This window comes from Mustela nigripes, chromosome 14 (assembly GCF_022355385.1).
Source record: "Mustela nigripes isolate SB6536 chromosome 14, MUSNIG.SB6536, whole genome shotgun sequence".
Taxonomy (NCBI): domain Eukaryota; kingdom Metazoa; phylum Chordata; class Mammalia; order Carnivora; family Mustelidae; genus Mustela; species Mustela nigripes.
Genome location: NC_081570.1, coordinates 17,147,470 through 17,162,163, shown reverse-complemented (window position 1 = coordinate 17,162,163; position 14,694 = coordinate 17,147,470). Strand labels below are relative to the sequence as shown.

Genomic DNA, 14,694 nt, shown 5'->3' with positions numbered 1-14,694 from the left:
CCCCCCCCCCCCCCCCCCCCCCCCCCCCGCTTCGCTGTGGCCTTTGCCTCCACCCGCTGTCCTCAGTCTGCTGCCCGGGCGGTGGGGTGCTCGCCAGTCCCATGTGCCTGGCAGGCCTGTGCTGAGTGTCCTCTGCATCCCTGCCCTGTCGCACCGTCCACTTGTGGCAGCGCCGTGTGGGGCAGCATCTCCTCGAGAGGGGCACACGTTGCACTGGTTTCTCAGTGTTTTCAGGGATTTGCAGATGAGCTTCTAAAAGTTTAAACAGGTTGAAAATAGCTGCTCAGACCCACGAGGTCGCAGATCTTACTGAAGACGGTTCTGTGAGAGGAGTCCGTGTTCCTGATTCCAGTTGTTGGCTCTGACGCAGGGTGTGGAGGTGGCACGTGAAGTCAGAGGCCGCGGGGGTAGGAGCGGGTGGGAGGAGAGCTCGGGCTTGCAGGGCCAGCTCTGGTCCTTCCATCTCCGCTTCCTAGTGAGTAGAGAGCGGTTTTCGTCCCCACTCAAACTTGTAAGCAGCCTACGATCGGACAGGAATTTAGCGTTTCGGACAGGGAGATGTCCTGCCCAGGATCTCTGCTTCTGAGGTCTTGGACACTTGGCTTGAGGAATCTGATGTCCTCCAAGTGCTTGCTTGCTTGCTCCCCCAGGTCACCAAGAAGATATACTCGATGGGCTGCTACGAGATCTCCCTGGGGGACACCATCGGTGTGGGCACTCCTGGGATCATGAAGGACATGCTGTCTGCGGTCATGCACGAGGTGCCCGTGGCTGCCCTAGCTGTCCACTGCCATGACACCTATGGCCAGGCCCTGGCCAACACCTTGGTGGCCCTGCAGGTAAGGTGGGTCCGAGGAAAAAGGCGCGTGTCCGTCCTCCAGGAGGACATAGTGGCAGGCCAGCTAGGCTCCTGGGTTCTTTCAGTGAGCACTCACGGATACTTGTGTGCCAGGCCCTGGGCGGCCACAGAGGACACGGACATGTGACCCTGGCCTGTAAGGGTGTGTGAGGGGGACAGTCAAGGGAGTTCCGTGGTAATCCTCATGTGTTAGGACAGGTCACTTGCAGGGAGGAAGCACGTGACTAAGGATGGCCTCCGTCCCAGCTGGGGTGGTCAGAGTGGATTTGCCATGAGAGACCTGAGTGAGGCCTGGAGGATGTGAGGAAGAAAAGCAGTTGGAAAAGGGGGAACAGGAAGCTGACTAGGCAGCCCTGGGCTGAAAGGCTGAGGTGGGGTTTGGGGAGGACACACCCCCCAGGCCCACCAAGTGTTGTGACTGCACATGCGCTTAGGGAGTGGGCAGGGGAGGTGAGGCAGAGAGGCAGCAGAGGTCACTCCAGGGGTGCTGCTCCCCAAAGATTGAACTGAGGCTTCCGATTGGGTTACCCTCGAGTTTTGCTCCTTGTGGGCTTGGAAGGAGGATTCTGTGAACTGGCCCCTTAGAAGGAAAGCTCTGTGTCTCACCACAGGCTGTGTTTGTCTTGTATCTGACCTTCCTGTCACATTGGTTGAAGTCTGGCCTGTGGCCTTTAGGTTTGCTAAAGCAGTCCTGGGCCGTCTTTGTTCTTAGAGTTTTTTTTTTCCTTTTTTGGTTGGTTGGTTGGTTTTTTTTGTTTTTTTGTTTTATATTAAGTTATCTCCTAGAGGCTCAGGTCTCTAAGCCACATGACTCTGTAACTTTGTTTTCTCCATTGTAGCTGTCCAGGTTAAGGTCTGTGAGAGGTTTGAGGGGAGAGGAGAAAGGGAAACGTCATTAGGAAAGTGGGCTGCCCTGGCTGGGGAAAAGGGATAGGCCGCCTGGGGTTAGAGGCCCAACTTGAAGTGAGAGCAGCCTTACTTAGGTGGGGGTGGTGGGGGGTAAATGAATCACCGGAAACAATAGAGGCCTGAAATCTGAACCAAGGGTAGTGCTTCCTTTAGGTTTGCGATCAGGAAGGACCTGGGGAGACGTTTCAGGGTCAGGAATTGAGCATGAAAGGAACCAGGGAAGATAACCCTGGCAGAGGAAACTGTCCACAAAGGAGACTCACACTGTTTTAGGAACTGAAAAGAACCATTGAGGGACACCTTGGTGACTCAGTCGTTAAGCATCTGCCTTTGGCTCAGGTCATGATCCCAGGGTCCTAGGACAGAGCCCAGTGTCAGGCTCCCTGCTCAGCGGGAAGCCTGCTTCTCCCTCTCCCCCTGCCTGTGTTCCTACTCTTTCTGTGTCTCTCTCTGTCAAAGAAATAAAATCTTTAAATTAATTAATTAATTAATTAAAAAATAAATAGACTCCTTAGCCAAAGGAAGGAGTAACTCAGTGGAATTTCAGGCAGCAGTTGATTGGGAGGTTTGCAAGGACCTCCTGGCTTTGTAGACTCTTGTCCCCACAATGACACCCATGTTTCACGATCCTTGTGTTTCCAGATGGGAGTGAGTGTCGTGGACTCTTCTGTGGCAGGACTCGGAGGCTGTCCCTATGCACAGGGGGCATCCGGAAACTTGGCCACTGAGGACCTCGTCTACATGCTGTCTGGCTTAGGCATTCACACGGTAAGCTCGCCTGCCCCCTGGTGGCAACAGCCCTGAAATGACTAGAACTCTCCTTGAAGTCCGAGGACAGAAGCGGATTGGGGTGTTTTTTTTTTTTTTTAAAGATTTTATTTATCAGAGAGAGCGAGCACAGGCAGACAGAATGGCAGGCAGAGGCAGAGGGAGAAGCAGGCTCCCTGCTGAGCAAGGAGCCCGATGTGGGACTCGATCCCAGGATGCTGGGATCATAACCTGAGCTGAAGGCAGCAACTGAGCCACCCAGGCGTCCCAGAAGCGGATTGTTTTGTTGAGGTTTTTTTGCTGATAGCGAGGAGAGTTAAGAGGTAGCAGAGGAGGCACCAAGGTGTAGGGAAAGGGCCACATCCGTGACCTGAATCAGTTCCCTCTGGACCTCTGTTTCATTCCACAAAGAGGGCAGGAGAAGGAGACAGCCCTCCCCAGGGCTCTGTCAGAGTCAGTGAGGACCCTCAGTGGTGGGTTGGAAGCAGTACCGCGTCTGAGCTTTGGGACCAGATGGATCTTGGTTTAAAACCTGGTCCTCCACTCACGAGCTGTGTGACCTGACAAATGATTTCACCTCCCAGGACCTAAGAAATGTGAATGCTGGCAGCACCTCTCTCATGGGGCTGCAGTGACTAGGTAGGAAAGTGCAGAGTGCCCAGCCCAGAGCTGAGCGCATGGTACACACCAGCACATGGGAGCTCCTGGCACGGACAGATTTTTGGGATGGTCCTTTCAGTTGGTGCTTCCCTCCTGGCTCGCTTTACCTGGCGGTCTTTATCACTTCAGTCCGCACTTGCTGACTGCTGCGGGCCGGGCCCTGCGCTGGGCGCTGGAGACGGGGATGGAACAAGACTGGCAAGATCCCTGCCCTGGTGGCAGCAGTAGAAACCATTCCACAGACAGAGACATCTTACAGAGGGGGAGCCTGGGGGGTTCACCCCAGATGGCAGAAGGCTGCAGCCTTGCAAGGAGAGGCTGTCCCAACACAAGAGGAACAAGAACCCATCTGTCTTCACCATTACTCTCTCAGTACTGGTTTTGGGTCCAGTCCAAGGTCTCCCTGGACACTGCAGGCATGGCATAACCTAGAGCATCCTCTTGTTTCTCGAAGGGTGTGAACCTCCAGAAGCTCCTGGAAGCTGGGACCTTTATCTGCCAAGCCCTGAACAGAAAAACCAGCTCCAAAGTGGCTCAGGCTACCTGTAAGCTGTAAGCCCCTTTGGGGGACTCTTTGGGAATAGGGGCACTCATGAATGATTCAGGAAAGAGCATGTGGAAATGGGAATGAAATCGACCGGAGCGGGCACCTCCCTAGCAGGTCCCCACATAGGTCTCCTGCAAAAGGGAGGCAAGGGACAGGAGCTGCTTGGCCTCTGGCCCTCCTTGCCAAACTCTAGTCTGAGTGAGAAGCCTGGAGGGCTGTGGGTCTCCCTGCCCCATGAGCCCCGGCCCAGGAGTTGAATGCCCAGTTCCCTGGTGCTCGGGCCCCATCTCTGGGTGAGGTCCGTCAGCAAGCTACACAGCCTGACCCTGCTGTGGCTCTGGGGCCATCGCTGACTTCGGAGGACAGAGGGGCCTGGAGGAGTTTTTCCCCAAGCTGACAGAGGACATTTGCAGAAGGGGTGAAGGCTGAGCTGCTCTGGTGACCACCTGCCAACGCCAGCGTCTTTGGAAAAGGCCCGCTCTGAACATGATTTCACAGCACAGCTTGTGTAATTAAAGGTCTAATGGCATAAAAGCGTGTACCAGTCTGTGTTGCGCAGTTGTGTGCGCAGGAACGGGGGAGACCGGTGGGGAACAAAACCTCTCCACAGCAGGGCATTCTGAGAGGAACGTGTACACCTGGAACTAGTCTGCAGGTCTCTGGATCTTCTCCGTTTCCCCGCCTGATTCCGGAATTCCTAATGACTGCAAACCCATGGCTTCGGGCCCGCTCCGGCCTGGCCGGAACACCCTGGCGAGGTGGTTGCCGAGGCTCCTGGCTCTGTGGGCAGGGAGGTGCGGGTGTGGGCGCTGCCGTCTGTCCCTGCAGGACTCCGGGCCGGGCTCCGACGGCGGCTCATCAGGGCCCCACCTTTCCTTGAAACCGAAGCGCCGCCTCATTTTCTAGCCGACTCTGGGAGGCGGGATGCGGACACACCTACGATCCCCGGCGGTTCGTGTGGGGGCTGAGCGCAGTCAGCAGCGCGATCTCTCCCTTGCCCGCAGAGCCTTCCCGGCCTCGCGGGGAGGAGGCCGGGGGAGGGTGCAACCAGACCTTCCAGAACTAGCTTCCTTCGGTCAGCGCCGCCCCAGACGGCCTCTGGGGCTCGCGGTCGCTGATTTCCTGCGGAGCAGGGCTCGTCCGCCCCGCCCCTCGCCCCTGAACCGAGCCTCGCCGCGCAGGCGCCTTGGCACCACAGCGCCTTTGGTCCTTCCCGGCGCCCAGTAGCGCGCTCCCCGGTGACACGTTTCCTTGGGGGCGTGGAGGGGGCGGGGCCAGGAGGGCCGTCGGCTCTTAAAGGGACCCGGACGCGGGGCGCGGGAGGCGGCGCCGCTGGAGGCAGAGCGGGGCGCGCGCGGTTTGGAGCAGGTTCGCTAGGCGAATGGGTGGGAGGCCTGGCGGGCTCGCGAAGGACTGGGTGGTCTGCGGAGAGCGAGGGAGGGCTTCAGGGATCCGGGCCGCATCCTGGGTAGAGTCCTACTAGGGCAGGCTCCTGCAGTTTTCAGCTCCCGCTGCCTTGGCTGGGGCGGCACGGGTTCATTCATTCCCGACCCGGGGACTCCGAGCTCGGCCCCCTCGGAGCCACGGCCCAAATCCCAGACCGACGCTCACCGCCTCCTCCCCTCCATTTTGCAAACTGGGAAAGCCAAGGCGGCGACAGCCGACCGAGGTCACCCCGCTGGTCCGGGGCGAGGCTGGCCTCACCAGCCTTTCCGCCTCCTGCTACCCCATCCGCGACCACTTCTAGGGTTTCCGCACGGTGGGGTGGGGGTAGGGGCGGCCTCGGCGTCCGGAGCAAAGTCCAACTGAAAGCAGTGGTGAGGGGGAAGGGTGAACCGCTTGGCGCGAGATTAGCGAGTTGTGAGCGTGGAGATCCGGATTCTAGCCGGGCTATCACAGCTGTGTGTCCTCAGGCAAATTACTTAACCTTTCTGACCTTAGTATCCTTCTTGGTGAAGTGCCAGCCGTCACACCTGGCTCATCAGGCTGTTAAGGGAATCCAAGAAAATAATGCAGAAGTGCCCGGTACAGAGTCTGGCACGCAGCAACCGCTAAGAGTGTGGGAGTGGATAAGTCCAGAGGGGGTATTGAGGCAGCCAGGAGGAAGGCGGCTGCGGGCCAGGCCACTCCGAATGAAAGACCTGAGTGTCTGGAACCTCCTCCCCCCACACCCTCCCACCCGCCCGCAGAGTTTGTTCAGGGCGGAGGTGCACACCTGGCAGTGGATTCAGAACCAGGGCCACGTCTACACTGCCTGTCTCCTTGGGGCCCAAAGTTGGATGGGATCGTTAGCTCCTAGCGGGCAGTGACCCAGCTGGCCCTGGCATGCATTGGTAGAGGCCGAGCCAGCCTGATTGACCTGGGGTGGGGCCCATTCCTGGACCTTGGTGCTGCAGCCCCAGAGTTGGGCTTTGCCTGCCTGGCAAAGCACCCCACCCTGGGGCCATTTGGTATATTTCCTGCTTCCTCCCAGCTGACTGTTGGAGAGGGAGTCTGGGGCCCTGCCTAGAGCAGGCGGTATTAATCACTGGCCAGTTTGCACCTAGTGATGGCAGGACTGGAAGGCCTGAATCGGAAAAGGCAGAACCTCCTACTGGGCTCTTGGGAGGCGCAGTGCTGCTGCCATGTTTACTTCTGGCCAGGACTGCCTAGTCCCCAGACACTTTGGAAGCTTTGGGTTTCATCTTCAGTCCCAGGTAAATTGGGAGTAGAAATTGTGGTGCCCGCACATCAGTCTCCCCACCCGTTGTGCCAGGCCTTTCAAAGCACGTACCACATCACGTTTGTACAATTACAAGCTCAGCTTCTAGAGGTAGAAAGTGAGGCCAGGAGAGTGAGCTCCAAGGCCTGCAGCCAGATGTGGAGCGGGGCCGATTCCAGAGCCGCGCTGTTCACCAGGATACCCTGCCAATGCCCTCCGCTATGAGCCGGAGGCCCTGAGCGGGCAGTCTCGGCCCCCTCTGACACTGTGTTCTGGGCCAGGTACGATGGCGGAGAAGGTGCTGGTGACGGGCGGGGCTGGCTACATCGGCAGTCACACCGTGCTGGAGCTGCTGGAGGCCGGCTATTTGCCCGTGGTCATCGACAACTTCCACAACGCCATCCGCGGTGAGCACAGGGGCGGGGGCTTGGGCTTCAGGCGGGGATGGAAGGAAAACAGTGGGTTCCACACCACCTCCTATGGGTGTGGGTCTCCCTCATCACTGGGGAGCCCAGGACCCATGTCCTCCTCTGATGGCACCCTTGTGTTCAACCAGGAAGGGGCTCCATGCCTGAGAGCCTGCAGCGGGTTCAAGCGCTTACAGGCCGCTCTGTGGAGTTTGAGGAGATGGACATCTTGGACCAGGCAGCCCTACAGCGTCTCTTTAAGAAGGTAGGTGCTTGGAAGGCAGGGAGGGGGCCCTGCCAAGGGCCAGGCCTATGCAGCAACCTCTGACCCTGGCTTCACCCCTGCAGCACAGCTTTACGGCAGTCATCCACTTTGCGGGCCTCAAGGCAGTGGGAGAGTCCGTGCAGAAGCCTCTGGATTATTACAAAGTTAACCTGACTGGAAGCATCCAGCTATTGGAGGTGAGACAAGTGGCAAGGTCACAGACACCGGGAGGCCCAGGCTCCCACCCGGGCAGGCAGGACCAGACACTGGATGAGGGGCCTCGAGGGGACAGTCAGGCAGGGCCCAAGCTGTACCATTTTAGACAGGTCTCTCCACCTCTCCCTACCTTTCCGCCCCCGTTTCACCATCTGTAAACAGCAATGCCCAAACCTCAGCCCCTCTCCTCTCCCCTGTGAAGGAGGAAGGGGTGGGGTGGAAGTAATGTGCCAGGCAAAGGCCACTGACACCTCCCCTCCGTGGCCAGGTCATGAGGGCCCACGGGGTGAAGAACCTGGTGTTCAGCAGCTCAGCCACCGTGTACGGGAACCCACAATACCTGCCCCTGGATGAGGCCCACCCCACGGGTGGCTGCACCAACCCCTACGGCAAGTCTAAGTTCTTCATCGAGGAAATGATCCAGGACCTGTGCCGGGCAGACAAGGTGAGAGCCCTCCTTGACCCAGCCCTGGCTCCACTCACGGACTCCAGGCATCCTGGGAAGCTGAGGGTGGGATCCTGAGCATCACCCACCCAGGAGGGAGGACTCCAGGAGCTGCAGTGACTCGCCCCATGTCCTGGCCCTGGGCGGGTGGACCCAGCTACTTTCCAGGGATAGAGATCAGGCATGGCTGGGGTGCTGGGGGTGCAGTAAAAGAGCTTGGGATTGCGCCTGCACGCGGCCTGCACCCTCACTCTGCCCCCACACGTCCCCTGACCTGTGTCCCACAGACCTGGAATGCGGTGCTGCTGCGGTACTTCAACCCCATAGGTGCCCATGCCTCGGGCTGCATTGGCGAGGATCCCCAGGGCATCCCCAACAACCTCATGCCCTATGTCTCCCAGGTAAGGGGGAAGGGCAGGGGCGGGGCGGGGCTAGGATTGAAGGGTGCAGCTGGTGCCCAGGGCCTGGGAAGAGCTGACTTGATCTCCACTCCAGGTGGCAATCGGGCGCCGGGAGGTACTGAATGTCTTTGGCAGCGACTACAACACGGAGGATGGTACAGGTGAGCCGAGGACCAGGAGGACCCAGGAGTGGGAGCCGGGGGGAGAGGGAGGGCTGACAGACATGGTACTGAACATCCCCCACACCCAACCACCTCTCTGCAGGTGTCCGGGATTACATCCATGTTGTGGATCTGGCCAAGGGCCACATCGCGGCCTTGAGGAAGCTGAAGGAGCAGTGCGGCTGTCGGGTAGGGAGAAAGGGAGAAGCTTGTCTGGAGAGGGAGACGGGGTCCAGAGAGGACAGTTGGTCCGACCCTCTCCACCACTCCTTCTCTCCTGGGCAGATCTACAACCTGGGCACAGGCACGGGCTATTCAGTGCTACAGATGGTCCAGGCCATGGAGAAGGCTTCTGGCCGGAAGGTAGGCCGGCTGTACTCCAGCCCCACGTTGGCACCCCCTACCCCGGCTTCCAGAGCGACCCAGGCCCTTCCCAGGGCCAGCTCAGCTAAGCTATAGCTGCTTCCTCTCTCCCAGATCCCGTACAAGGTGGTGGCACGGCGGGAAGGCGATGTGGCTGCCTGTTACGCCAACCCCAGCCTGGCCCTCAAGGAGCTGGGCTGGACAGCAGTCTTAGGGCTGGACAGGATGTGTGAGTTTCTGCCTCGACCCCTGACTCTGGGTGCTGGCTTGACCCCTGGGAGGGAGTCAGGAGCAGGGCAGGGGCTGCCTGGGTCTGAGCAGGCCCACCCTGGGCTGCCCAAGATGGGGGGTCCTGCATCCCAGTGTGGACCCTCACTCCACCTCCCCCCATCACAGGTGAAGATCTGTGGCGCTGGCAGAAGCAGAATCCTTCAGGCTTCGGTGCGCAGGCCTGAGACCCTCCCCTGCCATGCACCAGGAAGGGAAAGGACAAGCGCCTGCTCTCCAGCCTCTGGTGGGAACCCAGGGGCCTCAGCCTCCCCTACCTCAAACCCCAGCTGGGCCTTCTCAGCCTACCAGGCATGAGGCCAAGGGTTCCACTGATCAGGAGCTGGGGGGGTCCGAAACTCTTCTCTACAGCAGGGTCCAGGAACCCATCGGGACCACCAGAAGTGAATGGGGGAGCAGGGGGCCCGAGACAGGCACTAATTTATACTGCTCTGAAAGAGCTTTCCGAAGTATTTAAAATAAAAGTTTTCTAACGCTGAGATTCTTACACACAATCAGTCCCTACTCCTCGGACAGAACCATCCAGCCTGAGAGTTGAAGCAATTTAATTTTATCGGAATCCAGGACACAACAAGAAAAACACCCAAAACCACATGGAGACAGAAGACGAGACACAACTCCTCCCCCACTGGCCCCCGGCGCTAGAGTGGGGACAACGTGGGGTGGGACAGCTGGGGGAGACCTTGAGCCTCAGTCCAGCCCTGCAGGCTCCAGGCCTGCGGGGGAGCAGGGTAAGGGGGGGGCAGGGCCCAGCCCCCACATTGGGGAGGCTAAGGGAAGGCCCCCTTCAAAGGACTCTGTCCCCTCACCAATACCCCTGCGCAGGGGCAGGTAGCCCACAGCAGCACAGGGGCCCAGGGCCACGGACACATTCATGATTGAGAAGCAGCTGGAGAGGAGGAGGAGACGCACGATTATCTGGGCAGAATCACTTGGGGGTGGAGTGGTAGGTGGGGCCTGGGAGGGCCCCATGGGCCAAACCCTGAGGTCACAGGAGGGGGCCCAAAGCGGGGCTAGTGAGTGAGGTCCTGAGTGAGTGGGTCAGCGGCTGGGCCCCTTTCTCCCGCTGCCTACAGCCCTACCCAATACTGCTGCCAGGGGGGGGCCTGCCTCCAGGGACACGGGAGAAGAGGGCAGCCCACCCCCTGCTGCAGAGAGCCAGGAGGCTGAGGCCAGGAAGGAAGGCCTGGCCGGGCCTCAGCCCACCTGCCCCAGAGGCCTATGGAAAGAGGACAGGTCAGGGATGGTGGGGACGGGCTCGACCGGCTCAGATCCAAGATGGTGCCGCGCGTGCTGGGCCCCCCAGGAGCTGGGGGACTGCGCTGGGGGCCAGCGCCTCTGGTTAGACAGGAGGCAGCAGCTTCTCAAGAAACTCCTTCACAGCTGCCATCTCCTGGGGGTGAGGAGGGATTGTGAGAGGCTCCCAGCTGGAGCGGGGAGAGAGGGCTAGGAGCAGGAAGGGGCCCCTCATCACTGACCTGAGGACAAGAGCTGTGCATGACACCTGGGTAAGTCTTGAACTGGACCCTGGCAGGTGTGACAACAGACCGGAGCTTCTCAGCCGTCAGGGCCCCAAACCGTACTGGAACCATGGGGTCCAGCTCCCCATGACACTGAAGGATGGCCAGGTCCTTGGCACTGCCATTGGCTGCCTGTGGGCCAGACAGGACCTCCAGGGCAAAGCCAATGCTTCGGCACAACTCCCAAGCCACAGGAGCCTCAACGGTCAGAAGTGGGGTCGCGGAGACACTCACCTGGGGGAAGGCCCGGTGCAGAGGCAGCCAACAGCTCAATGCGACAATGCCAGCCAGAGGGTGGGGACAGGTAAGGGCCGTGTAGAGGGACAGGGCCCCACCCTGGAGGGAGGAGAGAATGAAAGGTCATGAGGGCACAGCCCACCTCCCCCCTCCCACCCCCTCTGTCTCCCCTCACCTGTGAAAAGCCTCCCAGGACGATTCGATTAGCAGGGATCCCATTCTTCATCTCGTGCTCAATCAAGGCCTTGACTGGGGGAGGGGACATGACTGGGTAGGGGAAAAGCCGCTGGGGGGGCCCGAGGAAGGGAGCCGGACACTGCCCAAAGCTTTCTTGGGGGGGGGGGTGCGGTGTGGAGAGAGGAGGGCGGGTGGTGAGGAGGGGCCGGGGCCTTACTGTTCTCTGCTGCCTTCTTGATGCCAGCCTCGTCCTCGGGGGCATCTGGACTCAGCCCCATCAGGTCAAACCTGGGGGAGGAGAGAGGTGTTGGCTCCTGGAAGGCCCTGGCCAGCCCCCTGCGGCTCTCTCCGCTCCCATCCTTTCTCCCCGGCCCCCCGCACAACACCCCCACCAACTCACCAGGAGGGCATCACCATCTTCATGTTGAGGGTCACAGGAATCCGGGGTCTGGGGAGGGGCAGCAAGAAGGGCCATGATGTGCAGAAGGGATGAGAAAGCCACAGCAGAGAGCCAGGAGGGGGCAGAGTAGCCCCTGGGGGCCCCTCCCAACAGGCAAGGCCTGTGTTTAAGGTGTTGCCAGGCAACCTGCCACGTGGGGCTGGAGGCTGTGGCTGGGGCACCAGCAGAGCAGCAGAGCCTGACATTCGTGTGATGGGGGTTCCAGCTCAGTGGGTGAGTACTTGGGGAAGGGGCCCAGGATCTCCTGGGTCTAGGAGATCCCTGCTCTAGGAGGGCCTAGGGCTGGGGGCTGGGGCTCCAAGCTCCATGGGAGTGAAGGCTGAGAATGGCACTTCTAACTGCCCTGGGCCCAGACCGCAGGATGCAGCTGGCAGGAGAGAACAGGCCTGAGACCACAGGACCACCCCCCGCTGATCCCCAGCCTCAGCTCCTTCCTTGCTGGGGTGACACTCACGCATGGGGACAGATGTACTTGACGTGAGGGAGCCGGATGGTGGAGAGGGCGTCAGCCCAGCTGTGCCTGTAGGAAGGGGAAAACGGTACCGATGTGGGGAGGGAGAGAGGGAGGGTGCAGACCCCCCCCAATCCTGCCCATTGGGCCCTTCTCCACCTTCCCAAGGAAGTGCCCCCTCCCTCTCCAGGTCACTCACCCTGTGTCTCCAAGTCCATGTAAAAAAATAACCTGAAAAAGGGTCAGACATGGGGAGGTGGAAGAGGGCAGTCACCACCCTGCTCTCATTTCCCCGCAGTCCTCCAACTTCGCCCCCCCCCCCGCGCCCCCAAGGACCTGGGGGGAACTGTGGCAGCAGCCAAACAGGCTATTAACCCGTCACCCCTGGCTTCAGTTTGCTCCCTTCTCAACTGTATCACCTCCATTTTTCCCCACACCCCTTCCAGCCAGTTTCCCCAGCCGGGCTGGGGGCCGGGCTGGGGGCTGCTGAGGGCGGTTGCGGGTGGGGGGCCTTACCGCGGCCGTTTCCCGCTCAGCTCCAGACACGGTGGCAGCATCGGTGAGCAGGGGCACAGACATGGTGTTACCACACATACACTGCAGGCTCCACGGCTGGGGCCTGTGCAAATTCAGGGGAGCGGTCAAGAGCAGGACCAGGCAGTGGGGAGAGATTCCTGATACAGGAGAAGAGCCTCAAACCGAGGGCCCACTCAGACTGTCAGTGCCCCGTAACACCCTAGGTTCTGTTCCAGGGTGCACCAAGAAAAGACAGGCAAGGCAAGGCAAGCAAAAAGTCTCAGGCCAGAGCAAGTAGGAAGTTTGCCTCCCTTCCAGGGGTGAAAAGCAGAAGAAGCCACCCTAGTGCCCCTGATTCTGGCCCACCACATAGCCTAAGCTTGCTGGGGATCCAGAGGGGCAGAGGGAGGGCTGAGGGGCTGTGGGGAGGGGAGCCAGGGCATCCCCTGCTGTCGTGGTCCCCCCACTAACTCCCTCCTTCCTGCTTTCTGATCATCGTGCCTCTAATAGAGCCCCGGGTTCCCTCCTCCCCAACTCCCAGCCCTATTTGAAAACGAAGGGGAGTAAAATGCCAGAAAGTATGCTTTCAGACCCTACCCCCAACACCCCCCCCCCCACATATTTTCTCCACCCCCCCCCCCAACATCCAGCCCCCACCCGGCCTTCACAAGCAGTTTCTGGCTCAGCCATTCCTAAAGCCCCCGGGGCTGCCCATGTCCCCAGAACGAGGCACAGACTCCCATCCACTACCCACCCCGTAACTGGTGCCCCACGCCCCACTGAATGGTGCTACCTGCTGCTGCTAGTGCCCACTGAATCCAACCAGGTCCCCCAGTTTGACCATGCTCTGGGACTCTCCCAAGCACACAAAAGAATGTGAGGCTGGTGGGCTTCTCTGCATCCTTAGCATCCTCCAAAGTCCCCAGAAGCTGCCTGCCCCTAGGCGCCTGCCTACCTTCCCAGTGGTGTCCACCCCCCCACGCTTCCCACAGCTTCAACCTTCCATCTCTGACCCCAAATGTGCCTCTCCATGTGGGATCCCTCACCTCTGACCCTGGGGTCCTTCTTCCCACACAGGGATGCACCTTTCACCCTAAGCTGGGATCCCCTTCCTTCCTTGCTGGGACACTTCCACCTCTCACCCCAGGGTCCCCCTTCTCAAAGTGATGTCTTTCCCCCTGAACAGGGAAGGGAGCTCCCCACAGTAACTACTTCCACCCTAAGCCAAGGGCTCCCACTCTCCACACTAGGAACGACTGTTCTGACCAACGGTCGCTCCCTCCCTACAGTGACATTTTCTACCCTGAGCCAGGACCCTCTCTTCTGCCCACAAAGGGGTGTTCTACTTTTGACCCCGGGGAGCCCCAGCCCCACAATGGGATCTTCCACTTCCGACGCTAAGTCCGTCCCATCCTAACCGGACGCCTTCTTGCCCCTCTCTACCCGCAAAGTCCCCAAGACCGGCCAGCGCCTCTTCGCACTTTACTCCCCACCCCCATCCCTCACAACCGCGGTCGCCTCCCCACTCGCTAGGACCCCCGCGGAGGTCCGGTCTCCTCCCCTCGCCCTCCCTCTGTCGGCTGGCCCCGGACAAGGGTACCTCCACTCCCTGGGGGTTTCGAGACCTCTCGGGCGATTCTCCTCTTTCTCCTGCACAGACACACACTCTTCCCCCTCGGCCGCCCCCGCCGGAACTTCCGTTCGAGTCCCGGGAACCCAGCCATCGCGCTGCCGGAAGTAGCCTGGCCAGCGGTACGGAACCCGGAAGTGGGCGTCGGCGATCCGCCAGATAGGAGCTGCCATGTTGGGTACGGTGGGGCCACCCCCCCGTAATGAAGCCACCGAGTCCCCGGCAGGTTCTAGGCAGCGCGTCGGTAATTCCCGCCTGCTACCACCGCCCATGCGCCTCCTGAAGGAGAGCTATGCGGAAGGAGAGCCAGCGCTTACACTGGCATAGTTTCGGATGGGTCATACACTGGATGGAGGGCATCGTGCACTGAAGACATCCTTAGTAGCCATCTCGGCCTCCACTCTTATTCTAAAGATGAGGAAACCGACGCTCAGGGAGGGGAAGAAAACAGCAATTTCAGGATGACACTGTAATGCTGCCTGTCTGCACCTGCTTGCTGACCTGTAACACGGTGATAAACACCACCCTGCCTACTTCACAGCTTTACTGTTAGGCTCAAATGAGGCCGTGTGGAAATGCTTTATACACTGTAAAATTACAGCCTGAGGACTTAATGACTAAAAAGAACCCTGGGAAAACAACAGAGATCACATCAGGACAGCTGGACAGGAAGCGTGTCTTAGCTCTGCCCTCAACAAGCAATGCCTTGTGGA

General features: G+C 59.9%; 3 protein-coding genes across 5 annotated transcripts in view; 2 read left to right on the top strand and 1 right to left on the bottom strand.

Moving 5' to 3' along the window:
- HMGCL (3-hydroxy-3-methylglutaryl-CoA lyase) overlaps positions 1-4,282 on the top strand; it is a 15,430-nt gene extending 11,148 nt beyond the window's left edge. Inside the window, exons 7-10 of one of the 2 annotated variants that reach the window (XM_059376629.1) lie at positions 651-839; positions 2,411-2,536; positions 3,651-3,741; positions 4,157-4,282. In XM_059376629.1, coding sequence (XP_059232612.1) covers positions 651-839; positions 2,411-2,536; positions 3,651-3,741; positions 4,157-4,158 — 408 coding nt within the window. In that variant the 3' untranslated portion in view covers positions 4,159-4,282. Of the gene's footprint in view, positions 1-650; positions 840-2,410; positions 2,537-3,650 lie in introns of both variants that reach the window. The other variant, XM_059376628.1, reaches the window with a different exon arrangement.
- Positions 4,283-5,007: 725 nt separating this feature from the next.
- On the top strand, positions 5,008-9,469 carry GALE (UDP-galactose-4-epimerase). Its single transcript, XM_059376627.1, has 11 exons — positions 5,008-5,111; positions 6,726-6,851; positions 7,001-7,116; positions 7,200-7,313; positions 7,601-7,777; positions 8,065-8,178; positions 8,273-8,339; positions 8,443-8,528; positions 8,625-8,702; positions 8,817-8,931; positions 9,099-9,469. The coding sequence occupies exons 2-11, from the start codon at positions 6,731-6,733 to the stop codon at positions 9,155-9,157; spliced, it is 1,047 nt and encodes a 348-aa protein (XP_059232610.1). The 5' UTR covers positions 5,008-5,111; positions 6,726-6,730; the 3' UTR covers positions 9,158-9,469.
- A 49-nt stretch (positions 9,470-9,518) lies between these two features.
- On the bottom strand, positions 9,519-14,070 carry LYPLA2 (lysophospholipase 2). Of its 2 annotated transcripts, none has more exons than XM_059376621.1 (10): positions 13,952-14,070; positions 12,352-12,454; positions 12,035-12,066; positions 11,839-11,904; positions 11,325-11,372; positions 11,142-11,212; positions 10,923-10,996; positions 10,745-10,846; positions 10,469-10,660; positions 9,519-10,383 (listed from the first exon to the last, which is right to left on the bottom strand). In XM_059376621.1, exons 2-10 carry the CDS (start codon positions 12,427-12,429, stop codon positions 10,333-10,335), a joined length of 714 nt encoding a protein of 237 aa, XP_059232604.1. In that variant the 5' UTR covers positions 12,430-12,454; positions 13,952-14,070; the 3' UTR covers positions 9,519-10,332. The 2 variants fall into 2 exon arrangements, with proteins under 2 accessions (XP_059232604.1, XP_059232605.1); XM_059376622.1 differs by having other exon boundaries at positions 10,469-10,642; positions 13,952-14,068.
- Positions 14,071-14,694: the final 624 nt, after the last annotated feature.

Coding starts and splice junctions, on each gene's coding strand:
- LYPLA2 (XM_059376621.1), bottom strand. CDS start 12,429: ATGTGTGGTAACACCATGTCTGTGCCCCTGCTCACCGATGCTGCCACC. Junction 11,213..11,324: donor AAGATGGTGATGCCCTCCTG/GTGAGTTGGTGG, acceptor CTCCTCCCCCAG/GTTTGACCTGATGGGGCTGA. Junction 10,847..10,922: donor TCCTGGGAGGCTTTTCACAG/GTGAGGGGAGAC, acceptor TCCTCCCTCCAG/GGTGGGGCCCTGTCCCTCTA.
- GALE (XM_059376627.1), top strand. CDS start 6,731: ATGGCGGAGAAGGTGCTGGTGACGGGCGGGGCTGGCTACATCGGCAGT. Junction 8,179..8,272: donor TCATGCCCTATGTCTCCCAG/GTAAGGGGGAAG, acceptor TCTCCACTCCAG/GTGGCAATCGGGCGCCGGGA. Junction 8,932..9,098: donor CTTAGGGCTGGACAGGATGT/GTGAGTTTCTGC, acceptor CCCCCATCACAG/GTGAAGATCTGTGGCGCTGG.